At 40.4% G+C, this 23,323-nt stretch overlaps 1 protein-coding gene across 3 annotated transcripts in view; it reads right to left on the minus strand.

Annotated features, from left to right (window-relative positions):
* Positions 1 to 4,675: 4,675 nt before the first annotated feature.
* Positions 4,676 to 23,323, minus strand: part of slc12a7b (solute carrier family 12 member 7b) — a 55,012-nt gene continuing 36,364 nt past the window's right edge. For 2 of the 3 annotated variants that reach the window (XM_030767253.1, XM_030767254.1), the window contains exons 7-26: positions 22,857 to 23,098; positions 22,466 to 22,677; positions 21,165 to 21,329; positions 20,276 to 20,374; positions 19,777 to 19,834; positions 19,234 to 19,408; positions 18,565 to 18,683; positions 18,124 to 18,222; positions 17,067 to 17,186; positions 16,758 to 16,862; positions 15,403 to 15,571; positions 14,846 to 15,041; positions 14,103 to 14,269; positions 13,815 to 13,946; positions 13,408 to 13,515; positions 12,683 to 12,799; positions 11,407 to 11,582; positions 10,202 to 10,216; positions 8,322 to 8,455; positions 4,676 to 7,754 (exon numbers count right to left, since the gene is read on the minus strand). In XM_030767253.1, coding sequence (XP_030623113.1) covers positions 7,663 to 7,754; positions 8,322 to 8,455; positions 10,202 to 10,216; positions 11,407 to 11,582; positions 12,683 to 12,799; positions 13,408 to 13,515; positions 13,815 to 13,946; positions 14,103 to 14,269; positions 14,846 to 15,041; positions 15,403 to 15,571; positions 16,758 to 16,862; positions 17,067 to 17,186; positions 18,124 to 18,222; positions 18,565 to 18,683; positions 19,234 to 19,408; positions 19,777 to 19,834; positions 20,276 to 20,374; positions 21,165 to 21,329; positions 22,466 to 22,677; positions 22,857 to 23,098 — 2,700 coding nt within the window. In that variant the 3' untranslated portion in view covers positions 4,676 to 7,662. The remainder of the gene's footprint in view (positions 7,755 to 8,321; positions 8,456 to 10,201; positions 10,217 to 11,406; positions 11,583 to 12,682; positions 12,800 to 13,407; positions 13,516 to 13,814; positions 13,947 to 14,102; positions 14,270 to 14,845; positions 15,042 to 15,402; positions 15,572 to 16,757; positions 16,863 to 17,066; positions 17,187 to 18,123; positions 18,223 to 18,564; positions 18,684 to 19,233; positions 19,409 to 19,776; positions 19,835 to 20,275; positions 20,375 to 21,164; positions 21,330 to 22,465; positions 22,678 to 22,856; positions 23,099 to 23,323) is intronic. The other variant, XM_030767255.1, reaches the window with a different exon arrangement.

Raw genomic sequence — 23,323 nt, forward strand, 5'->3', positions numbered from 1 at the left:
CTCTCATCAGGTCGGCAATCCACCTGCACAAACCGACCCAGTGGTTTGCATTTTAGCATCCGCCCTGTTATCCTTAACATAAATCCTCCTCTACTCTCGTCGCAACATTTTGAAGAAGTACTCAGTGTATTATATCCAAACAAAGACGTAAGAACAATTGCATCCTTCTCCGTCTCTCTGCCGTCAATTGCACTGAGTAACGAAGGACATGCTTCTAGATATTTTCTGCAACGCCCTCTTGCGAAATGTACAGTCAAAATGTCGTGGTCTAGAATTCACCCTTATTTGTCAAAAGTACATTAATATTGTTGGATTTTAAACCACCCAGTGAAGATTCCCGATTTACATTGTGAGGAGCGTCCCAGTGGTGATCTGCCGCTCGCTATCAATATTGCAATCATCGTCTGCGGTGCTTGCGGAATACGTCAGCCTACCAGCTCTTCTCCCCTCCCTGCTTTAACCCTCGCGCGCCTGGACCAAACAGCGAGCGTGCACGCGCTTATGAGAGGGACGAGCAAGATGCTACCCATCCTAGTAAGGTAAAAAAAAAAACTTTCGTGTGTGTGTGTGTGTGTAAAATAAATACATATTTCGCTTTAAGTCTTTATTTTAGAGGAATATTGTGCATAACTGTTAGGCTACCAATTCCACAATCTCTCCATTTTCCCCTCTCTGTTGATCAAACAGTGGAGGGTGAACCTCTGGACTGAACATGGAAATTTAATGATAGCTCTCTCGCATTCACTGGGAAGTGGTGTGTTTGAAACTGATATGAAAATGAATGATTTCAGTCTCTGTCGCTTCAGGGCACTGTTTCTGTAGGAGTGAACAGAAAATCCCCAGCATGAGATTCTGATATAACTGTTATGTTTCTTCAATTCACAGTGGCCCATCCACAACAAAGAAAAAAAAAAGTACAAGATGTTGACATGGCTCCTCGTCAAGCACTGTTCATTACATGCCTCTATATCCTTTCCTATCCTCTAAACTTCAGTAAAATAATATCACAACCCTTGCGTCTTAGGGCCACAATTTTAGTTCTAGATAATTAGATTCTAGATTCTAGTTCTAGATTCCACTTCATGTCAACTTGTCGATCTAATGATGCAGTCTTTAGATTAAGGTTTGGTGATTAGCACCAGATGTGTTAGGGCAGGGCTGGACTGAAAATATTAATCAAGTACACACCTAGGACAGAAATCCAGAAAACACAGTTCAGTTCAGTATTACAGCAAACAGACTGCAAAAATAGACTCATCACTGAATATCATGTCTCTGCTTCCACTTTGTCAATACATTCTTTCTACCGTTCTCATTCACATCCTGTAAGAGGGTCTAATTTTAATATCCTGTGGCATAAATCACAATGAACTTCACCGAGCTAAGGAAGCATCTTAAAGAAACAAATTAAATGTGGTGTAGGCCTTGTCAAGATTCTCTGTGAAGGTAAGATTAACGTGATTGTAGCAGTGTGTGAATGGAAAAACCTTTCTGTGGCAGTGCAGGACTCAGCTCAGCCCCAGGCATTTGTTTGCATGTAATTAACACGTTGACCACATACACTGCAACAAGTGATGTAATGGGACCCGATCATGCCTGTCTGTAGCAGAGGACATCACTGACCAAATGAAACAATGACACAAACAGTGACTGTAAACAGCAGCCGCACTTTGCCCCACACACAGCTGGTGTCGACACAGAATCGGTAGGGGCTCAAAGGTCATCTAGTCCTCAAGGTCGCAGCAAATCTGGAAGTGGAGAGAGAGAGAGAGAGAGAAAGAGAGAGAGAGAGAGAGAGATAGCATTGGCATGTTTATCTTTGTTTAATGCTGATCATTCTTTATCTTGTATTCATGGTAGCTCTGAGTATCTTTACTGCTAAAGTTAGCATCTACAGTGTATTCACACACTGAACTGTTTTCTGTTGTGAGACTCAGAGTGAAGTTATACCTTCACATAACCCAGTGAGAGATAAAGGATGATGGACCTTTGATCATTATTCTATCATCTTCTCACTGTATATTCATATATATGCATGTTGTACTCTTCTATGTAAAAAAAAAAAAAAAAAAGTACAGTAAATAACATTAATAATATCATTGCTCTTTTTCCATCTCTCCATCTGTCTTTTCTCGGTAAATGAATTGGATGCGCGTGCTGTTCATTTTCTGCTTGCGGGCGTCATTGTTTTGTTCTCGCGCATGTGAAAGGCATGTGACTGGAAAGAGAGATGTGTAAGCCCAGGGGTGTGGGAGCAGACGCAGAGACAGAGTTTGTACAACAGCCTAATACTGGAACTGGCGATAAACGCACAGTTTTAAAGACTCACGTACCTGTGCAAGATCGTATTTGTACACGATGCAAAGCAGCCACTAAGCTGTGTGAAGGTTCAGGCCCGAGACCGAAGCTGTATTATTTTCTGAACCTCGGAGTGCAACGATGTCGATACATTGAACAGAATAGTAGTTCATCAGTCAGTACGAACCAAATCATCCTACTCTGTCAATATATGGATTTGTTTGGAAAATAACTCCAGTGCAACGTACTTTGGTTCTACTGGTAAGAGAAATGAATGCATTGCGCATAGCTGCTGTTGACATATTGGGGTGTGGATCGATACAGAAACGAAACTAGAAAAGTGAGTGAGATATTGAAGAGGTTTGACATTTAGAGACTTCTTCATGAAGAAAGATTTCCCCTTTAATTAGAAGAGAATAAAAAAGAGAAACAATTGCAGAAAAGGCTAGTGAAGGGACATTTTGTCATGATGTTGATTATGTATACGGGTACCTTACAGAATTGCCTTTCTGAGCATGGAACTAAACTGCGTTCCAGTGTCAAGCATCTTTCTCACAGTTCATACTCATAACCCCTCGCATTACTGTTGGGTCATGTACGAAGCTTGTGCAATATAGTTTTGAATTTGTCGCCCCCTGGTGCATTAAACAAAACTGATAATAAACTTTTTAGAAGGTTTCGATAAGCACAGCATATTCGAGAAATCACAAGGACAAAAAAAAAAAAAAAAACCTGCGATGGACTGCAGACCTGGCCAGGGTGTTTTCCCCCGCCTTTCGCCCAATAAGCGCTGGGATAGGCTCCAGCACCCCGCGACCCTAATTAGGATAAGCGGCTTGGAGAATGAATGAAAGAATGAATAAGGACAAAAAAAAAAACTATCAACAGAGACATGCAGCTTTCAATTTTATGGATTTTTTTTTTTTGAAGTTTAAGACTTTCCCCCCACTCTTACGTTTCTCTTCCAGGGTTGTTCTGTACACTCTTCAACCTTTTTGAAACTTACAGCCAAATCCTTACTATTTAGACCTTAGCTCTTTGAATGATACCCAGAGTGCTGAAATGCCCCTCTATATTTACTGCTCATTGTTTTCAGTTCATTTCTTTATTAAATATCTCCTGTTTATAATGTATGAAATATATTCTGTATATATTATGTATTTATGGATAATGAACATATGGGACCATATTCTTATACACACTCCTAATTCAAAAAGTCAACAAACATTCATATTGAAATGATCAGTGAATCTGATTTTTTTTTTTAAATATTTATTAACATTTTAGCCTGCATGTGAAAAGTTTTTGACAGTCACATTAACTACCTGCAGCAACAAAACATCATTAAGTCGACACTGGCATGTACTGACACAGGAAAGAGCTAAAATGATCAAAGAGAGAGTGGCTTTGAAATAGATCAGCACTTTTATTTAAATTACTCCGAGGCACAAGTTTAATTTTAAGGGCTAATCTCCTCTACATGTGCACCCACAAGTAACATCCTACTTTAAGTCTGTCACATTAGCCAGTCCATGAGCTGAATAGCATCAGAAGATCAAGGCCTTTATATATATATATATATATATATATATATATATATATATATAATAAAATCCTGTGACCACATATTTAGGCAGACAACTCCCTCATCACACATCTGGGACCAGTTTTTCACTTTAGCTCATCACAGTCCAAGGACCAATTGGGTAAAGAAAATTTGCATCCTAGATTTGCTTTCAGGGAGCACTCTGATGCCCAGCACACACACACACACACACACACACTCACACACACACGCACACACAGAGCTCTCCAGTCTTCTTTCTAAATGGAGACATGCTGAAATTAGAGCACACAGGAAAAAAAAAGTGATCCATTGCACAGGCTTGGAAATGGATAAAAAAAACCCTCCTTGGTTACCACAGTGAGGTAGATTACATTCTCTTGTCGCACTGAGACTCAACGGGATCCTCATATGAACATAAAAGATGATGCTCTACTGTTCACATGACTGCAGTCTCTGCTAACCCTCATCCTTTTATCTCTCATTTCATCTTCATCCTCAGCTATTCAGCTCAAGTCACACCATTACACTTCTCATCATAGTTACATTTATATATGTATATATGCACATTTTTCAAAACCAAAAACTAAATTTAAACATATTTATATCTATATCTATTTATCTATCTACAGTATATAGATAGATGTATATATATATATATATATGTACACACAAACCACTGACCATTGACTGTATCTCTGGGAAATAAAATCTTTATAATAAAACAAATAAAAATAAAAAGGTTTCACCCAATTTTACTCCTGGTCCCATGGCGGAAATTTTTGAGTTTAAATAGAGGGGAACCAGCCAAACTTGAGTCTTAATTTTATTGTCCTTGGTTTAAAGGCAAAAAAAAGAAAAATGAAATTAAATAGCCTCTTCTTTCATACAATGCTTGCCAATATATACTCACTCAAAAATTACAAAGGAAAAAGAAAATCTAATTTTTAAATGAACACTTTAGAGTAACACAGCTGTGAAGTGCAGAGAATAGAACAAGAAGAAAATGTACCAGATATGGATATTGATGCCAAATTCTATGATATCAACTTCATTAATCACTGTTAATCACTGTTACCCCCCCCACAGTATAAAATACTGCAGTGCTAACATAAAGCCCCAAAGAATGAGACACAGTGCATGAGATAACGTATCCCTTTCTGTCAGTTCCCATACAGTATGTCTCTATGCCTCTGTATCTAATTGGGCAGTGATCAGTCAAATGCAGACAACTGTTTCAGGGAGATGAAAACGAGACTTCACTAATCTCTCTATTCAATGCTGATGTGGATATATACATATATATATACACACACACACAGTATATGGTGTTTTTTTAATTAAGTCTCAGTATTAAACTACAAAAACTTAAAACCAATTCAGGCAGTGAATTTGGTCCTTCCGGTTATTCTGCATGAGTGATCTGAAACAGATTTCCACAAACATTTTGTTTGTTTGTTTGTCATAATGTTGCCATGTCTGTTCTGAATTGCCACACAAATATATAATAAAGTTACACAGTTTCCTTTTATTTTTTGGCACACGTCGTCCTAATATACAAATCCAAAAAATAATCAGCTAAATTAAGGATTTAAAAACCTACAAATACTTTATGTAACATTGAAAATGTCATTATAAAGAACACAACCAGAAACAGTGACATCTAATCTCAAAATAGATTTGTTGTTCCAGTAACTGAAAACAAGCATTTTAAAATTCCCCCCCTTGTGCATGAACTTTTAGTTAGAAGTGTTGAACAGAGAAATACTCAGTAAACTCACATGGTGTGCTTGCACTACTGTGACTGTGTCTTCATAATTTCAAGCAGCTGTACTGTTGTTTTCTCTTTTTTTTGTGCTTTACGATGGTTGAGACACACACTTTAATGGTCTCTTCGTGTTTCACTTTTAGCAGAGCTGCTCCTCATATGTCTGACACCTTTTAATGTCTGAACGAAAGTGTCGCTGAAGGTAAGTATAAGGAAAGACATTTTGGTTGCTGCGACTAAAGACTCAATAATCTCTGAGGGCCAGTGTGCTGAACCTTTGGAGATTATTTTAACACCAAAAAACTCGGTTGGTTTCAGAAAGGTAAACCAAATTATTCTTCCCTCTGGTGGTTTTCAAAGCCTACACAAAGATTCATCGGTGGACCCCATTCATCCCAATCACTCTTATTCCCCCATAGGTATTTGGTACAATCCTGGGATAAACGTACATAAATAAAACTGTTCCCAGGTCAGGGAGTGATATTGAGTGATCTGACACTTTTGATATTGTTGTGGGGAAATGATCAGCTTTGGTCAATCAGGTTAACAACGAGTGTTGCTGAAACTGAGCATATCAGAAGAGAATCTAGCGATTCATACATTTGTCAAAAATCACCTGAAGCTTTTGTAGTAACTGAATGACAAATTGACTCATCAAATGTAGATTGAAGATTGTCAAAAAAACAAAAAAACAAAACAAAATTAAACAAACATATGGCTATTTTCCCAAAATCAGTGCTGGTCTTTCAATGGTTAAAACAGTCTGTCAAACATGACCTTTAGTCAAACTCTCACCGTGTGCATAGTGATATGTTTGTCATACACAGAAAGAACACGACTATTGCACATTTCCAATCAAATATGCCCTATATACCATATCCCCTTAACTTTCATCCCTTTCCCCCCCACAAACACTTTTAAAGCATTTCAGAGTTGAACCTCTACTTAGGCCAACACAATCAGAGTTCACAAGGAAGGAAAAAAAATCACTACACTAATAACTCAATAATCCAACCGTGGTTCTTCTGTAATCTGATATGATGTACTGTGGTAGATTGATTTCTAACTCACAAATCTACAATGTTAAAAGCTTCTGTGACCATTAGAGGCCTTTCTCAACTGTTTATGTGCGATTTCCTGGCACCTATTCATTGAGTATCAGAATTAACCATGGCAAGTTGCGCCATTTGATTGAGATGGAATCTAGCCATTTAAAACAGATGCTAAGACAGTTTGTAAGCATATCAGAAAACATGTTAACAAGACAACGCTCTTGGTTTTGCTTACGAGACACAATTACACAAAAGCAGGTCATGTCACGACAGTCTGTACAAATATAAATGGAACAGAGACAGTATTATCTGAGGATAGAATGTGAAGAAAAAAGAGTTGAGTGTTAAACAAACTATAATTTGTATTGTATTTTTTTTTCATCGGTTGTACTGTAGCTGACAGATTGTGCGTCAGAAGTCCAGTCTTCAATTCCTTCATAAAACTTAATAAAGCGAAAGAACAATCAACAAGAGATTAGGTTTGTACACATAGTAACACAGACAATCTCACTGATATTACACACACATATATCACTGACAGACAATGAAAAAAGCAAAAAAAAAACCCAACAAAAACAAAACAAAATAAAATAAAATAAAAACAACGAAAAAAAAAAAACTGAACGCGGATTTCGGAGATAATCCAGGATATTCAAAAAGACAAAAGGAGAAGTCAAGTCAGTGTGTATAAATTAAAGGGCTGTAACACTCCTCCTATGTCATTCAAGACTGTGATGACCTCACATCCTGTCTCTTTTCTCTTCGTTGTCAGACATGTTCCCAGGTACCTCTTTAGAAGAGGCCAAAACCCACTGTCTTTCACTCTCTCTCTCTCCCAAAAACAAAGAAAAAAAAATTGCAGCTAGCCGTAAAATGCCACTGACAAAATCCCACCGCTGGTTTCTCCCACAATGCCCGACGGTGTTGCCGTGACAAAGGATTCCTGGTCAGGGGGGTGCTGCATATGGCAGGGGGTTAGTTTAGGAATAGATGGTAATAACTTCACGGCCGCCACCACGCACCAGCAGGACTCTGTTGAGACCCTCCATCAGAACCTCAAGGAATTCCATATCTGAGGTATATCGGTCAAAGAACAGACAAACAGTCATAATACCACTGTAATTATGTTTTACAGGAGACAGTAGTAAAATGAACTCTTGAAGATGATTTGTTCAGACCTGATCCAAGTACAATCTTTGAATGCTATTCTAACTCCTCACTGTTGCCTTGATGTGTCCTCTTCTTTTGTAAGATCAAAAAATCAGAATGTAATATAGACTACAAATGTGATTTGGATTTACAATGTGATCTAGATCTAGATGTCTTCTGAAAGTGTTGCTTTGCATAGTAACTCTTTAAATGCTCTCACATTGTCCTCATTCATGTCCAGTTTCAATAGTGATAACATTACATCCCTGGCAACGTGAAGAGGTCCAAACATTGATCCTTGTGGGACGCCTTGTAATGTATTTCACACCCACTAAATGTTATAAGGCTGTGCAAATAAATGAGATGATTATGAACATTTTTCTAATGTATATGGGATATCTTTCAGTTAATGGCTGCAACTAACCATCACCATTTTGAACAGCCCCCCCCCCCCCCCCCCCCCCCCCCCCCCGCATAGTAAGGAGGATACAGTTTTCGTCTCCGTTCCTGTTCTTTGGTGGTCCAGGCATATTAAGAAGGACCAGATGTGCTCCCTGGGACTTGTTGACAACGACCTCATTCAGCTTGACTGCAGTGTGCATACGGCGAACGTTCGACTGGTTCCTGTGTGGGAGAGCCAGATGATGATGGACTTGACCTAGCACTGGGACCTCGTGAGGTAACCTTTTACTGCATATTACTTCAGTCTATGAGACTGAATACGGCACTGAACCATAGACACCCAGTATCAGGACACAAGAAAAGGGCAGAAAACACTGTATAAAGTACTTGTACACATATAAAAACTTTTAAAGTCCTCTGTAAGTAATTTTTAAGCATTGCTGATCAAGCACTATGTATTTAGTTTATGCAGTATTCCAAAACAAGTAAAAATTATGTTTAAACACTAATAGATTTTTGCCAGCAGCTGACTAATGAGTTTGGATAGAAGCCTGTAAAACAGCTGTTCATAGGCTCATTGCAAACCCAGGCATATTAAGTAAATCATTTTGTACATGTAATAATTTAAGATTGATGTGGGCTGGATTTTACACTGGGGATCATGGTTCTTTATGCCTTTTTAAAGTAGTTTAAATAAAATCCCTTAGTCTCTCAGAAAAGATTTGATCACTCTGCCTCAAATCTAAGCTATTCTTTAAGTAATCACAAGGACAATCACAAACTTGTAAGGAATTTCCTCTCTCAACTCTGCTCTTAACGTTTTCATACAGCAAAATAATATTAGACATGGCATTAGTTACACTACACTGGAACCACTGTGAATTTAATGATTATATATCTATATATACACATGCATACAGAAACATTTAGCTCATGCTTTGGCAATAAAGCTTTGCAGAAAATAGCGGCACCAATTAACAGAATAGCACTATGCTGAAGCAAGCAATGCACTCAGATAAAACAGCACCGTATAACACAAGCTGAGTCAATACTGTGACTTTCTGTGTTATAGTCTGTGTGTGAAAATTCACCAGTCTGAGTTCCCTTGTGAATCTTCAACAACAATGACATCAATGCAACTTTTAAAAAAGCTTTTAAAATAAGCACTTGAAAGAGTCACTGATAAAATGGATGGAGGAAGGAAGGTGTCATATTATGAAGTCCTTCTGACTGCACGGTATAAAAAGCAAATATCAGAGAGAAGAGCAAAGCACCACAAATGCACACTGTGTTTTAAATCTTGCACTTTCCTCACTCAATCCAGCATCTGTTTGCACACATTAACCCTCAGTATAAAGACTTTCAATTATTTCACAATTATGAGAAATTCCTCAAGAATTTCATTTTTTTTTCAAAGGTCAAGTCTCTGACCTCTCTTGTCCTAAAATAAAGGACAAATATTTCTTTTATTGATTTGACTTTTCCACCCCTACATTACCGACACCTTACTGTAATCTTATTGTAACGCTATAAAAGCCTTTGAAGCCGTGAATGACTGTATTTGACAAAGGAATAACACTTGTGGTTGTGTGGGTTAACAGTTGTGTTGGTAAGCAATGTTTTAATTGCCATTTCAGTGACAGACACTAGATTTTACAGTGAGGAAAGCACAAGTTTATTCACATGACCTAAAGAAGCCAATAAAATCTGCCATGCCAGTTACACTCAGGATAATGAAAGCAATGGTGTGACACACACACACACACACACACACACACACAGTCCCAGTAAAATGAATGATGGGACGACTCTGAGAAACGCAAAGACACACACAGACAAAAACATACAGACACACACACACACGCACGCACACACACGCACGGGCACACGAACACACACACACACACACACACACACACACACACACACACACACACACAGGTTACAGCAAAAAGAAGATGGACTTACAGACTCTCCCACTCTCTAGAAGGAGGAAAACAGGACAAAAACAACAGAAAGAGGCTTAGACGCTTTTACAAATCCCTTCACAAGGCCATGTTAACCACCCCAGTCTGTCTATGGATGAACCCACTTTGACAAAATGTACCCTAGCACTTCAGTTTAAATGTTATTAGATCTCTTTCAAATTAAAATCTAAATTTCTGACAATAGATTTTTTCTTTTAGTCATTTTACAATTTTTTCATAATTTTATTTTGTATGTCAAATATTATTTAAAATGTTTCAACAATAAGGTTTCAAATAAACCAAACACAAAGTCTAAACTGTTGTGCTATAAACTATGTGCTATAGATTAACGGAGAAAACTAGTCTTAGTTAATGTTAGCCTTGGGGATGTTTCTATGGTAACATACAACACGGAACATGTGACAGGAGACATGACCATTAGTCCAGACAATGAGTGGACACACTGATCTGTGGGCTTTAACATGACTGGCTGCACTGCTCCACACACGTTTACACATAACCCTGCACACAGCATGCACGCCAAGTCAGGCTTACACATGCATCTCTTCCTCAGACCAAAGTCTAATACATATCACACGTGTTTGAAGTCACAAACACATTCTGATTCACTCATTTCAGTGATAATCATTAATTAATGTTAATTTCAGATTTATTTACTTGTAAAAATGAAAATGGTTATTGTATAATGTTTGTGTGGTGCTGTACTTTAGAAAATGCATGAAAGAGAGAACAGATTATTACGGTACTTCTCTAACTCTTCGGTTAAAGTATCAGATGTAGAATCTAGTTAACTGGTAGTTAAAAAAAAAACCACACACATCAGATACATTAAATACATGTTGGAACAAGGTCTGTTCCAACCCTAACATGTCTGTTTGTACTGCTTCTTGGAACTAGCAAGGAAAAATAAAGAAGTGTTACTTGGCAACTAGTTTTGTCTATGTACTTTAACTCTTCATGATACATGTTTTAAACAAACTCCTAATTCTTCAATAAAACAGCACAAACATACAGCAGTTAAGGCACATGCAAACCTATCCATCTTTCAACAAATAGCCCATTTGTAGCTTTTGCTACTAAAAAACAAACAGAATGCAAAACAGGCCTGTGCCCCTTCATATACACATAAATGTAATCCTTTCACACTGACACTGTAGTGGAGTGATGTGATGTTTCTGTACTCACGGTTTCATGTTGAATAGGTCACGAACGCCAACGCTGGCGTTAGGTTCACGGTTACGGTTGCGTTCGGTGAAAAGCTTCTCTTTTGTCCAGGTCATATGGACCCGGTCAGGCGTGGCATCCCCCTTCTCGTTCATTGCAGCATGGGAGGCAGTGTTCCTATCATGAATGAGCTGGGCCTAGGAAACAGTCACAACGACGAAATCACCAAGGATATGTATGCCCCAATTCCTATTCTAATGGAACCAACGTCATTTTCAGAGTGTATATGAGCTTTAGTAACTCGAAGAATGTTTTTTTTTCTTTCGAATCATATATTCTTGTACTATTATACCTAATTATGACTAAATGCTTTCTTTTATCCTCAGGTTGTATTCGTTGGGAACACAAATCTTACCAAATTCAAATACATTATTTCAAATGATGTGACTTGCAAGAGAGTCATGCAGTACATTTGAAATACACAGTAGTCTGGTTATGATCACTGGCAACATGCAAATATGATGCATATCATCATCCAACGCAATGCAGTGAAGTGCATAAACATACAAAATGTGTGGGTATAAGCAAATAACAAAAACAAAAACAAAAACAAGGTACTTGGTGACTGCTATTTTTAATCTAAAGAGGAAGCTGAGACTGGGGTGAGGCTACTAGGTGAAAATGGAGGACAAGAGATAGGAAAGAGAGAGCATCACAAAAGGCTCACACGGGGTCATCAAACTACCGTGCATTTGCATGACTGACACATGCACAAACCAGACTGTTGGAGGGAGAGTGGACGCACCAAAACAGTTACAGAGCCACCGTGACTGCTGTATCAAACACACCTGTCATTTAGTTAGGGCACTGACTGTCCAAATAAGATTTAAGACACAGAACTTCACTGTGATTTTTCTTTAAAAGGAGAATACACATAAATACACATAAAGGAGAATACCACTATATAACCTAGTTCATTAATGCGAATATGATTCAGTACTTCATAGTCATAATGTGTAACTCTGAGGATATCTTAACTGTTGATTGAGTGCACCCTTTTGCAAGACAGAGTACACAATCCTCTTTGAGCCTGAAGTGCACTACTGTGCATCACTGACAATAACCACACCAAACTAAAGCTGGCACTGAAATCTGGGTCTGCATGTACAGTAATTGCGGTCTGTGAGGGACCGTTAATGGTGGAAGTATGTGCAGGAGTGGCTCTGTAAGTGCAGGCATGGGGTTGATGACGGTGTGCCTCGGGGAGGAGTCTTCGTTTTCGCGTAGGCGACGCTACCTCGTCGTCCTTGGAGTCATCCAGCTGGGCGCCCTGGTTACCGGAGCCTGAGCCCTGATCTCTGCTCTGATTCTTCCTCCGAATGGAGCTACGAGACTCGTCTGTGATGCTCTGAATCTGAGGGAGGGTGGGGGTAAATGCAGTCCCCACACAGCAGCAGCCACACAGGAAAGGGGCCACAAAGTCAAAATTCTACAAGGTGGCGTACCACAAGGTACCCTCCTGGGTGCCTCATTATTCTACCATAAGACTAACAGCTTTGCAGATATGGCTTTAAAAGCAATTAAAAGACCAGGTAGGATAAGTGTGACCATGATATAAGACAATGAGGGAAAGTTGGCCACTCTACTCAATTAAATAACAATTTTTACAAGGGACATTAAAAGATATATTACGGCTAGTGCTATCTTTCCTTCATTGTCTTATACAATAAATGGTTCAGCTAATCCATGTGTAAGTGGTACAAATGACAGACTGAATCGTGCTCATTGAAAATATTCACACACACTAGTGGCCGGCACTCTCTCCTCACAAAGCATTAAGCAAATTCAAAACCAAACCAGGCAGCAAAATGCAATTACTAACACCTAATACATGGATATGCATCAAAAGACTAGTAAATACCATGAAATTTTGCACATTCAAGTAAAAGTGATGCTCTTGAGTCATTTAATAGAAAAAGATCATTGTGAAGCATCCACATAGATGCTTGAGGAATCTGTTACCTCTCTCTCTCGCTCTGTCCTCGACAGCTGCATCTGTTTCAGCATCTGCGACCGCTGCTCCATCACCAAGGTTTTCTCATAAGTGAAGGCTGAAATATCACTGTCGTGCTGTTAACACAGACAGACAACCATGCAAAGTGAGCTTTCAGATATCAGTGACTCATATACGAAAAGCCTGTGCTAGTAGACGAACAGGAGTTGGAGGGAAATCTTTTAAGTCCATTTGTTTCAAAAGTGAAAAACATCCTTCAGTTTCTGTAGTACTCAGACTGTAGATCATTCTGCTTAAAAAAAACAAAAAAAAAAACAGAATGTAGCAATACGTGCTACATGTTTTTTTTTTTCTGGCTTTTTTTTTTTCGGGCCTTCCTCTTAGTAATATAAAAATAAACTCAAAATGACCTCACCATTTCCACGACCTCCACCTCAGCATCCAGGCGCAGGTGGTAAAGGAACATCTGCAGGTCTTTCTTCATCTGGATACTGTTATCATCCATCTGAGCCACAGTGAAGATACGCATCTTACACTTTCTCCACACCTGTCAGAGAGAGTGTGAGAGAGAGAAAGAGAGAGGAAGAGGAAGAGAGGGAGAGAGAGAGAAAGAGAGAGAGAGAGGGAATAAGGAGTGTCGGTGAAGAAGCGTTTTTTGGATGACCTGATCTGTGAATGACGTTAATGACAGAAGTGTACCTACCTTGTGCTGGCGGAGAAGGAAAGGCAGCAGCATGAGTAGACCTCCATCATGTACGATCCACCACACATCTATGGTCCCCTCTGCCAGTCTCTCCTGATGGGGGAAACTGTCCACGTTCTTAGCCACCAGCAAGGCCTGATGGGCTGCTGTGGTCTCCCTGACTGTCTCTGTGGAAGAACAGGGTCAGAGTTGGTTTGGTACTCAGTATCCACAGATCAGCATGTTCAGATGACCACCTCACACACCACCACACAGGCAAACTAATCAAACTTAAAACATTTAGCACAACTTGAGCTAGAGTTCAACGAGACTTGAGAACTAAATTTCATACAAGACCAATGACCAAATGTGGATATATTGTAACTTGAAAATTAATCCCAGAATATGTTTTGATTATGCGACTACAGTGAAATCTTCCCCAAGTGGAAATGATCAGCATGTCTGGATACACATATTGTCCGAAATAAAACTTCACAAAACTTAACAACTAAACAATTTCACAACAACTAATTGCCAATCACTAAAATGTGGGAAAAAAAAAATCAGTGAACTCGACTAAAATAGCATTTGATAGTCAGCAAATGGAATGATGTTGGACAGCATACAAAACATACTTATGTCGTATGTGTTAAAAATAAAAATGTGTTCCCATCTACAGTCTCAGGTAAGCTAAAAATCAGTGTGAATGTGTGACAAAAACAGGTGTGAACATTACACCTGAATATGAGTGGTTAGACACTGACCAATGAAATTCTGCCAGTATTGTGGGTCATTTGATTGTTTCCAGGAGCCTGGCCAGGCCATTAGGACAGCATTGTGTTTCATGCCTCCCAGTCCTGCTGACTGGATGAGGTGGGAAAGGCCATCACGCAGGTTGGACGACACCACAACGTGACAGAAACCTTTGGTTTTCTCTGTAGCCATGGCTGACTTGACGTTCTACAAAAATCATAACAAGGACAATGGTATACATTAGTGGTGATTCCCCACTGATGTGAGACACCAATGTCAACTTCACTCCATCAATAATCAAAATAACCTCCTATGCTCCTAAACCAGGTCATAAAGTGACCAATGGTTTTGGCACAGCTGCAACTGAAAGAGCAGAATGAAATGCTTCAAGAAAACTGCTAAACTCACACCAACATTTCATTTTGGCATCTCTGGACATTTAGCTGCAGTTCTGTTGCTTGCCAGAAGGTGTCAGCACACATCTGACATTAAGCCATAATGACTGCTCTAATAGACGCAACACTAATGAGGAGCTTACACAGAGTACATACAGACACTGCAGACTTACCTGCTCTGCAGTTTTAGCCTCACTCTCCTTGGACAGATAGGTGCCCTCCAGCACAGAGCCTACGATGGTCAAACCTTTGCCTGCTTTCAGCTGCGTGGTGAAAGATAGGAGGCGTGGATGTTTCACACTCAGATCTGTGTCTAGGTTGAGCAGTACCAGCAGCTGAGGTCTATGTAATAAAGCAGAGAAATCAAAATATATGAGAGTCCAATACCTGCTACATTATATTCCTGTATTTCTAAACAATGCCTTAGTGTTCCCTTGTCGTTGCAATGTAATTTTTAGATGTGTCATTGCTTTTTATGAACTGTAAACAAGGTTGTTTTTCAGCCATGCTTAATGCTGAAATATTAGCATGAGTGTCAAGAAAGATTAAGAGATTAGAGTTATGTGCGGCTATTAGCAGTGACCAAGAAGCAGTCACTTTAGGGTTAACAGAGATCTGATCCTGTGTGTCCCTTTGCCTGTGTATAATAGGGCTCTGAAAAAGAAGAGTTAACTGATAAAAAAACCCATAGTTCACATCACAGCTATGGCCTACAAGACAAAACTGAAAAGGAAGTGTATTTTGAGTGGATTTGAGTTAGCATGGTTGGGGGGGGGGGGGGGGGGGGGCAGTGACTTCACTTCTGACAACCTAAAAACTGAAATGACAATTCTTCAGGCAAGTCTGCTTGATTCTGCCTGTTTGAATGGCCACACACCGTATTCTGTTGAGTGAAAAAAAAACAAAGCGGAATCTTTTTTTTCTTTAAACAAACGGCCTTGTCAGGTTGCAGGCGCAGAGAACCTGTGGCACACGGCCGAGTAAAGAAGCTTAAGGTACATTTAGAACAGGGCAGAACACAGGAGAAGAATAAGCACAAGATCCCCTGCCCACCTGCCACAATAAAAATATGGATTTTAATACGGTAGATTAATAGCGTAGTCCTTGGGATTGGTAGGGAATTAACAGATATGACCTGGATCTTCCCCACAACAGTCTTAGATTTCGTTAAGTCTCAGCACAGAGTGGGTCATTTGTTCCATGTGGGATTACCAAGGCTTCTGGGACAAATCAAATAGCAATTCTCTCTCTCTGGATTACAGGTGACGAATGGAGAGACCATAATCTGAGAGTGGGCGTTGAGACAGTCGTAGTGAGTAATACATTAAGCTTTTGTCCCAGGGGTCATCATATGTAATTAGAATCCTAAGGCATTCACTTTAATGAGCTCCCATGTATCTTCACATGGGAATATATTGACACATACATGCGTGTGCACACGCACCTACGCACACACACAAACCCATACTGCACGCACACACACACACACGCACACACACAGACACACACACACACACACACAGCTCACCTCCAGTTTTTGGTGTGAGGCGGAGCCTCCTCCAGACGGAGAAGAGCAAAACGAGCAGCGTTGAGAGACAGGCCACGGATGCCGTCTCCCCATTCCTTCTCTGCCCTAGAGACAGAGACAAGAGACAAAGAGACATCTTTTAAACAATTCCAATTAACCCAAAGAGCCCAAACCTGCCTGCTGGCAGCACACTCCTCCTCACATGAACATGTGTCAGAGTAAAGCCCGGTTAACACCACACTAAAGGATGGCACCTGTGGATCTTCTAAGAGTGGAGCAGTGGTTAGAGGAACGAAAGGCTTTATTTACCCTCTGTACTCAATGTATTTGTAGATGCAGCCAGCGATGAGCATGGCCACCAGAGCGTAGTACCAGGAGGAGATGAACATGAGGGACAGACACAGACTCATGCCCAGGAAAGACAGCGTCCTGTGGGAGAAACAAGACCCAACTCAGAACTACACTGAACTGAACACACACATCCTCAGCCTCAGAGAGAAACACAACATATAGAGCTTCTGTCACATCATGTCCCCACATCTGTGTGTGTGTGTGTGTGTGTGTGTGTTTCTCCTCTCTGAAGACCACGGACGCAGCACTTCAAAACATGGCACGCAGGTGAAGTAAGCTAGTGTGTCGCCACGGTGACCCAGACAGTCGACAGATGTGCCAAAGCAGGTCAGGCTGTCTCTCAATGCTGATTTAGATAATGTTTCACCCCTTCTGCCCTCTCAAAAGCATAATATCTGCGTTCTAAGAGTCCATCCTACGGTTAAGCGTGATTCTGTTTTCTGAGTGGCACAGAGAGGCAAATCAAAAAGCCACGACAACACCAGAGTGCTTCTGCAAACATGTTACTTATGGACGTGAGCAAAACCACACCAAATAAATACATAAATAGATAAATACTACTACTACTACTAACAATAATAATGCACAATATTTCTATTACTTTTCATAACTGCTTCCCAAAAATCTACATATTGCTATTAAATAAAAATAAAAATGGTTTATGAAAAGACAAAGTCCGGTCTGTATTTGTGTGTAAATGTCTGCTTTTCCGTAGGGTGTGAGTGGAAACTGGCAGTCAGTATGATTGATTTTTAACTGCCTAACTCCTCCATTTAACTTTGGCATATAACAATTGACCTCTTTACCATTTTACGATCCAAATGGAAAGCCTTTTTTCTACTCTGCTGAAAAAGTTAAACTACATTTTATGTCTGTAACAGTGACTATCAGGCACAGCTCTGAGTGTAGGTAGAATTACTCATGACTCCTTTAACACTCATCAGCAGGCATTGTGTGATAAGACAGCTGTCAGGCCTACTGGTGGAGAAAGGCCAAGGTACCCTCACCCACTCACCAGTGGTAGTATTTGAAACGTGGTCTCCAGTTAGGGGTGCGCAGAAGGGTCTGGAGAGCACAGGCCAGGTTCACAAACAGGTAACACATCAGAAAGAACCTGAGAACACCAACACACGCCAGCATCTGTCACTAAAACGTCCATGACTTTTCAGAGAAGGAAATTTAAAAAAAGAGGTGAAAGACAGGATGATAAATCTAGAGAAGAAGAAGGAACGGGAGAGAACGAGATGGAGAGAAAAACTAGGATGAAAATCAAGAGAGTGCAGAAGAAGGATGGAGAGGGGAATGACTGGAAAAAGAATTAGAGAGGACAAAAGATCAAACGGGGATATTCATATTATATCAATATAATATCTGTAATGACAGATTACAGAGGAGAGCAGAAACAGAGGGATGAAGTCAGAGAGAGAGAGAGAGAGAGAGAGAGAGATGGACTTACATGGAGAGAATAGGAGCCACAGAGTCGAGAGAGGCGATGAGAATGCCAGTCTCACAGATGCAGGCAGTAAGTAACAGGGCCCAGGTTGGTTCTCCATTCGCCTTGCCATGACCAAACACCTAAGAAAACAGACAAAACACCCCTCACGTCACTGAGGGTGTGTGTGCTCGTGCACGCGTGTGGGTGTTCGGAGGTGTGTGTGGATGTGTGTGTGAGGTCTGATGTTACCCAACACAGAGGCTAATTGATGTACATCACTGTGGATATTTTCTTTATTTGACGCACTACATTAGCAGAGAACAGTACATCTTCATCCAGAAGAGCAAAGCTTACATGACCTTCAAGAGCTTAAACTGCTTTGTTTACTGATGAGTGTATGCATGCGAGTGTGGTTTTGGGTCTTAAGGCTTTTATGAGCCAAATGTCTTCAGAAAGAGATAAATATCTGGAAAAAAACATGTTTTTGGTGGTCTGCACTTGAGGGAAATGTTTTCAAAAACAGACACAGCTGTGATTGTTACAACAAAAATTGGTTATTTACTGTGTTGTTAATCTTTAGTTACAGTAAAGTGGAACTAAATGGACTGGAAGTCACTAACAAGGGTGTGAGGGTATGGGTGTTTGTGTTTGTGTATGTGTGTTTGAGTGTGTGTGTGTATGTAGTCTGACCTGTAAGAATGGCACTATGCCATCTCTGGCGATGGCCTGTAGCAGTCTCGGGGCACCAGTGAGACTCTGAAGTCCCGCCCCACAACAGGAGAAGAAAGAGCCAATCACAATGACCCACGGGGAGGGCCAAGAGAGTGTACCAATCACCAAGTTCCCTTTCACAGAATCACCAAACCTGACAGAACACGTACGAACCCAGACACATCAAGTCAAATGTTGAGAATAACAGTGTGCATTCTTTGTCTTTGTGTGTCCCACAGCAATTTTCAACTCAAACTGTTCTTCTCTCACAGCTCTCAGAAGATACGTCAGAATAAAACCCCAAAGACACAAACATTCCTTTGAAAACAGAATGGCAACCAGAACGAATCAACATAATGTCTTCACCGATTATTCAGTTCAGTTTATTTACTTATTTATTTTTAAACAGTTTGACATGATCATGCACACTACTGACATACTGTCTTTCTCTATGAGAGTTAAGGGATAAATTCTCTCTCTCCTTTTTCTTGAGGAGGGGGGTAAGAAATAAACAAATCTTACTTGTCTCGGAGGACGATGCCCTCGATGCAGGCCCCAAACAAAACCACACAGGAAAGATCTGAGGTAAGACCCAGTTAAGAAAACGACCCTCCTGAGTGTACAGGGGAGTGCACAACACAACACCCAGTCTCTTCTAGTTTTGGAAACAGAACAACAACAGATGTATAGATATGAACAGGTAATTTATCGCTGTGTAATATTGCTATGTGATTTGTGCAATAGCTAAACCATGGCAGCTAAATTACTTTATTCACTTTATTCCTTTTTTCTTGACTTACTTTCTTTAGAAAAAAAAAAGGTTTCCTCTACAAACTGGAGCCAATTTTATGCATGATGTCTCTCAAAGACACTTCAATTTGACCAAAAAATGACATTTACAAATCTAACAGTACTTTTTTTTCAGCATAATGATTTGTGAAGATCAGGGACAGGAGGAGGTTTTGTTATTGTGTCATTAGACTTTGCCCAGTATGAGGACAGGATAGAAAAAGAAGGATACAGATGATGGTAGTGGTTACTATGGCGAGGATAGTTCCAATAGGAATAGACCTCTGGGCATCACGCAGGTCCCCAGATCGGTTTGACCCAGCCATGATACCTAACAACACACAGACAGAGACAGACAAACAAAGATTAATGAATACTTCAGTGTTTCACACACCACATGGGGACAGGCTCTATGTTGGGGGGGCGGGGGGGGCTCTCTATTTATTAGGACTTGACAATTAACAAAGGAATACAAATAGAAAACTAAGTTGTTTCAGCGGTTAAGTTATTTGTTTCTTTTGTTTCCACGTATGTTTTGATATTCTGATGAACACATGGTGCATTTTGTATGCAGAGAGAATGTTCCAGAACAGAGTTCCCTGACTCAGAACACCACACTCAGGCAGCTCTCTTATGAAAGTCTCCTTTCTGCTGTGACGTGAAAGGTTTCTATAGAGCAGTGAGTACTCCCAGTGGGAGGCTGTATAATGGAACCATGGGGCCAAAAAGAGAACTCAGTCTGGATCTGACAGATAACAACAGTCCTCCAAGACTGGAGATAGGAGTTAACCAATCGCCCAACTGAGCAAAAACAACAAGAGCGTTAAAGAAACAGGTAGGATAGATCAGTTATGAATATGGTGACTGGTATGTTTTATATTACTCATATAATTCCTTATGTAACCCAGTGTGGTGTTATTTGGGGGACAGACAGAGAAAGACAGAGAGAGAAACAGGAGGGAAGAAAAAGGGTGTAGACAAAGTGATGGAAAACTACCCAGTCAATAGGCTAAAATTCAAAGACTTAGTAATAATACAAACAAAAGAAACAACAGACAAGACAACCAGCCAATCAGCTCAAGAGAGAATTTGTGACTGACCAGTGAGAGACAGAGTCATACCTGTGACAGAGGGGAAGTAAATTCCCACCAGCAGAGTGAAGAAGGTAGCGATGTCGTTGACGACGTATGGCAGGTACAAGTCCTGAGAAGTGTCAGAGGCTGGTACAGATGGCATGGCCTTCTCTACCAGCATACCCGCCGGTCCGTAACTCGACCACATGTTCTCTACACAAGAGAGAAAGACAGGAGTGTATATTTACACTACAGACGCCAGAATGGTGAACTTCACGCAGAACAGTACAACAGAGCAACTGCACTCAGCTTGTCTGGATGGTAAAAAATATGTAATTGAAAAAAAAAAAGGCATGTGTGTGTGTGTGCGTGAACATGCTTCAGTGCTGTAAATAAACAGAATCTCCAACATCTGGGCAAAATTTACAGACAGCACAGTGGAAGCTGTATGCTTCATTCTAATAGTTCTTTCTTGTTTTGCTGTTATTTTCATTTTGAAATCCCTGACCAGACAGTCAAATGAAGTGAAAAAAAAAGAAAAGGCTTCCATCTTGCCCCAGTATCACCATAGGCCAAATAACTCAGATTTTTCTCATTCTTCCCAGAAGGTGTCCAGCAATACTCACAGGCTTACAGATCAGACAGACGGACCATTTCATCGCACAGTTATTTGATTCTGCAGCATAAACTTTTGACCTTTTCCATCCTGTTTACCATTTTAACCCCTTCTTCATGAAAAAATCTGTGTAGCCGAAACCAACTGTAGCCAGTTAATTACTCTGATCAATGGAGCCAGTCCATTAGTTGTGCTGATGGCTTACTCTGGACTCCCTGGCAGTAATGTCTGTGTTTCATATACACACACACACACGCACGCACGCACACACACAAACCCATACTGCACACACACGCGCACACACACACACTCTGACTGGGATCAGACATGCTATTGCCTACCAGTGGCGCCACTGTAATAAATAAATCAGCTCATTAGTAAATTCAGTCTATCAGTTGCCCTTATTCTACTTAGCTATCATTTGACACAATTTACCTGATCGTACTGATGGATTTGGGTTCAAAATGTTCCTCAATTTTATTACATTTATATCTTGAGCCACATTAAATCCAGTTTACTCACATCAGTTGTGTACCAGTGTAAGAGGACTCTGTTGAAAGCAGAGTGCAGACTGATTTTAAACTGAAACTGTGGCTCCAAAAACACAGATTTGCTGCACTGACGCTCATGTTACTAAACATACAACCATGGGGCCCAGCTGATTAAATGTGTCTTTAACAGGCCACAGTGGCAGTTGTCAGCTGATTAGTACATGTTCTCTGTGCAAACTCACCTGATATGACTCCACTAGTGAGGCCTGGAATGCCCTGGATCTCTCTGACATCATTCAGTTCAAAGTACTCGTTACAGGTGGCGTTGAGGGCAGCGCTGTCACAAAACAGGGACCACAGCTTAGTGGTGACAGTCACGTTGTCCACTGTCTCGTTTTTCAAGCACTTGTCAAAGCCGTGGTTCTGGAGACTGCGATTGCCCAACAAGCACACCCTTTAATGGTGAGAGAAAGAGCAAGAGAGAGAAAACAAACAAATAAACAAACACATAAACAAGGATATCTGTAATCAAAGACATTGTCATTGCACCTTTAAGCTCGAAATCTCATTTAGACTTGGCATTTATGTGACCACAACAGAGTCTAATATTTGCGCGGGTGTGGCTTCACTCACGGAAAGTCTGGGGGTTCGAAGATGGTCTTGATGACTCCGGCATAGATGGCGAGAATGGAGAGGACGACACAGGCCAGAAAGACCAGGGCCAGTTTGTTGACGTACTTGACCCCAACAAACACGACCAAAGCCATTAAGGTAAGGCAGCATGTTCCATACACCCTCATGTTGTTGAGCATGGCCTCTGCCTCAAACTCCTTCTCCTCTGCCTTAAAGATAGCTGCACTGGGCACTATGTATGTCTGCAGAGTGACAGAGAGAGACCTGCTTATATTGGCTTAGTTTTGGAAGAAACCGAGAAGAGTGCGAGGGTGATTAACTTACACATCCTGCAGGGGATGGTTTTGAAAGGTAATGCAGACCTGACTAAATTACATTACCACGCTCAATGGCCTAAGTAAATTAGTGTTAAAGTCAATTCATCCATGACATAGAGAGCTTTAAGCTTTTCTGAGATGAACACTCAC

This window comes from Chanos chanos, chromosome 3 (genome assembly GCF_902362185.1).
Source record: "Chanos chanos chromosome 3, fChaCha1.1, whole genome shotgun sequence".
Lineage (NCBI taxonomy): Eukaryota > Metazoa > Chordata > Actinopteri > Gonorynchiformes > Chanidae > Chanos > Chanos chanos.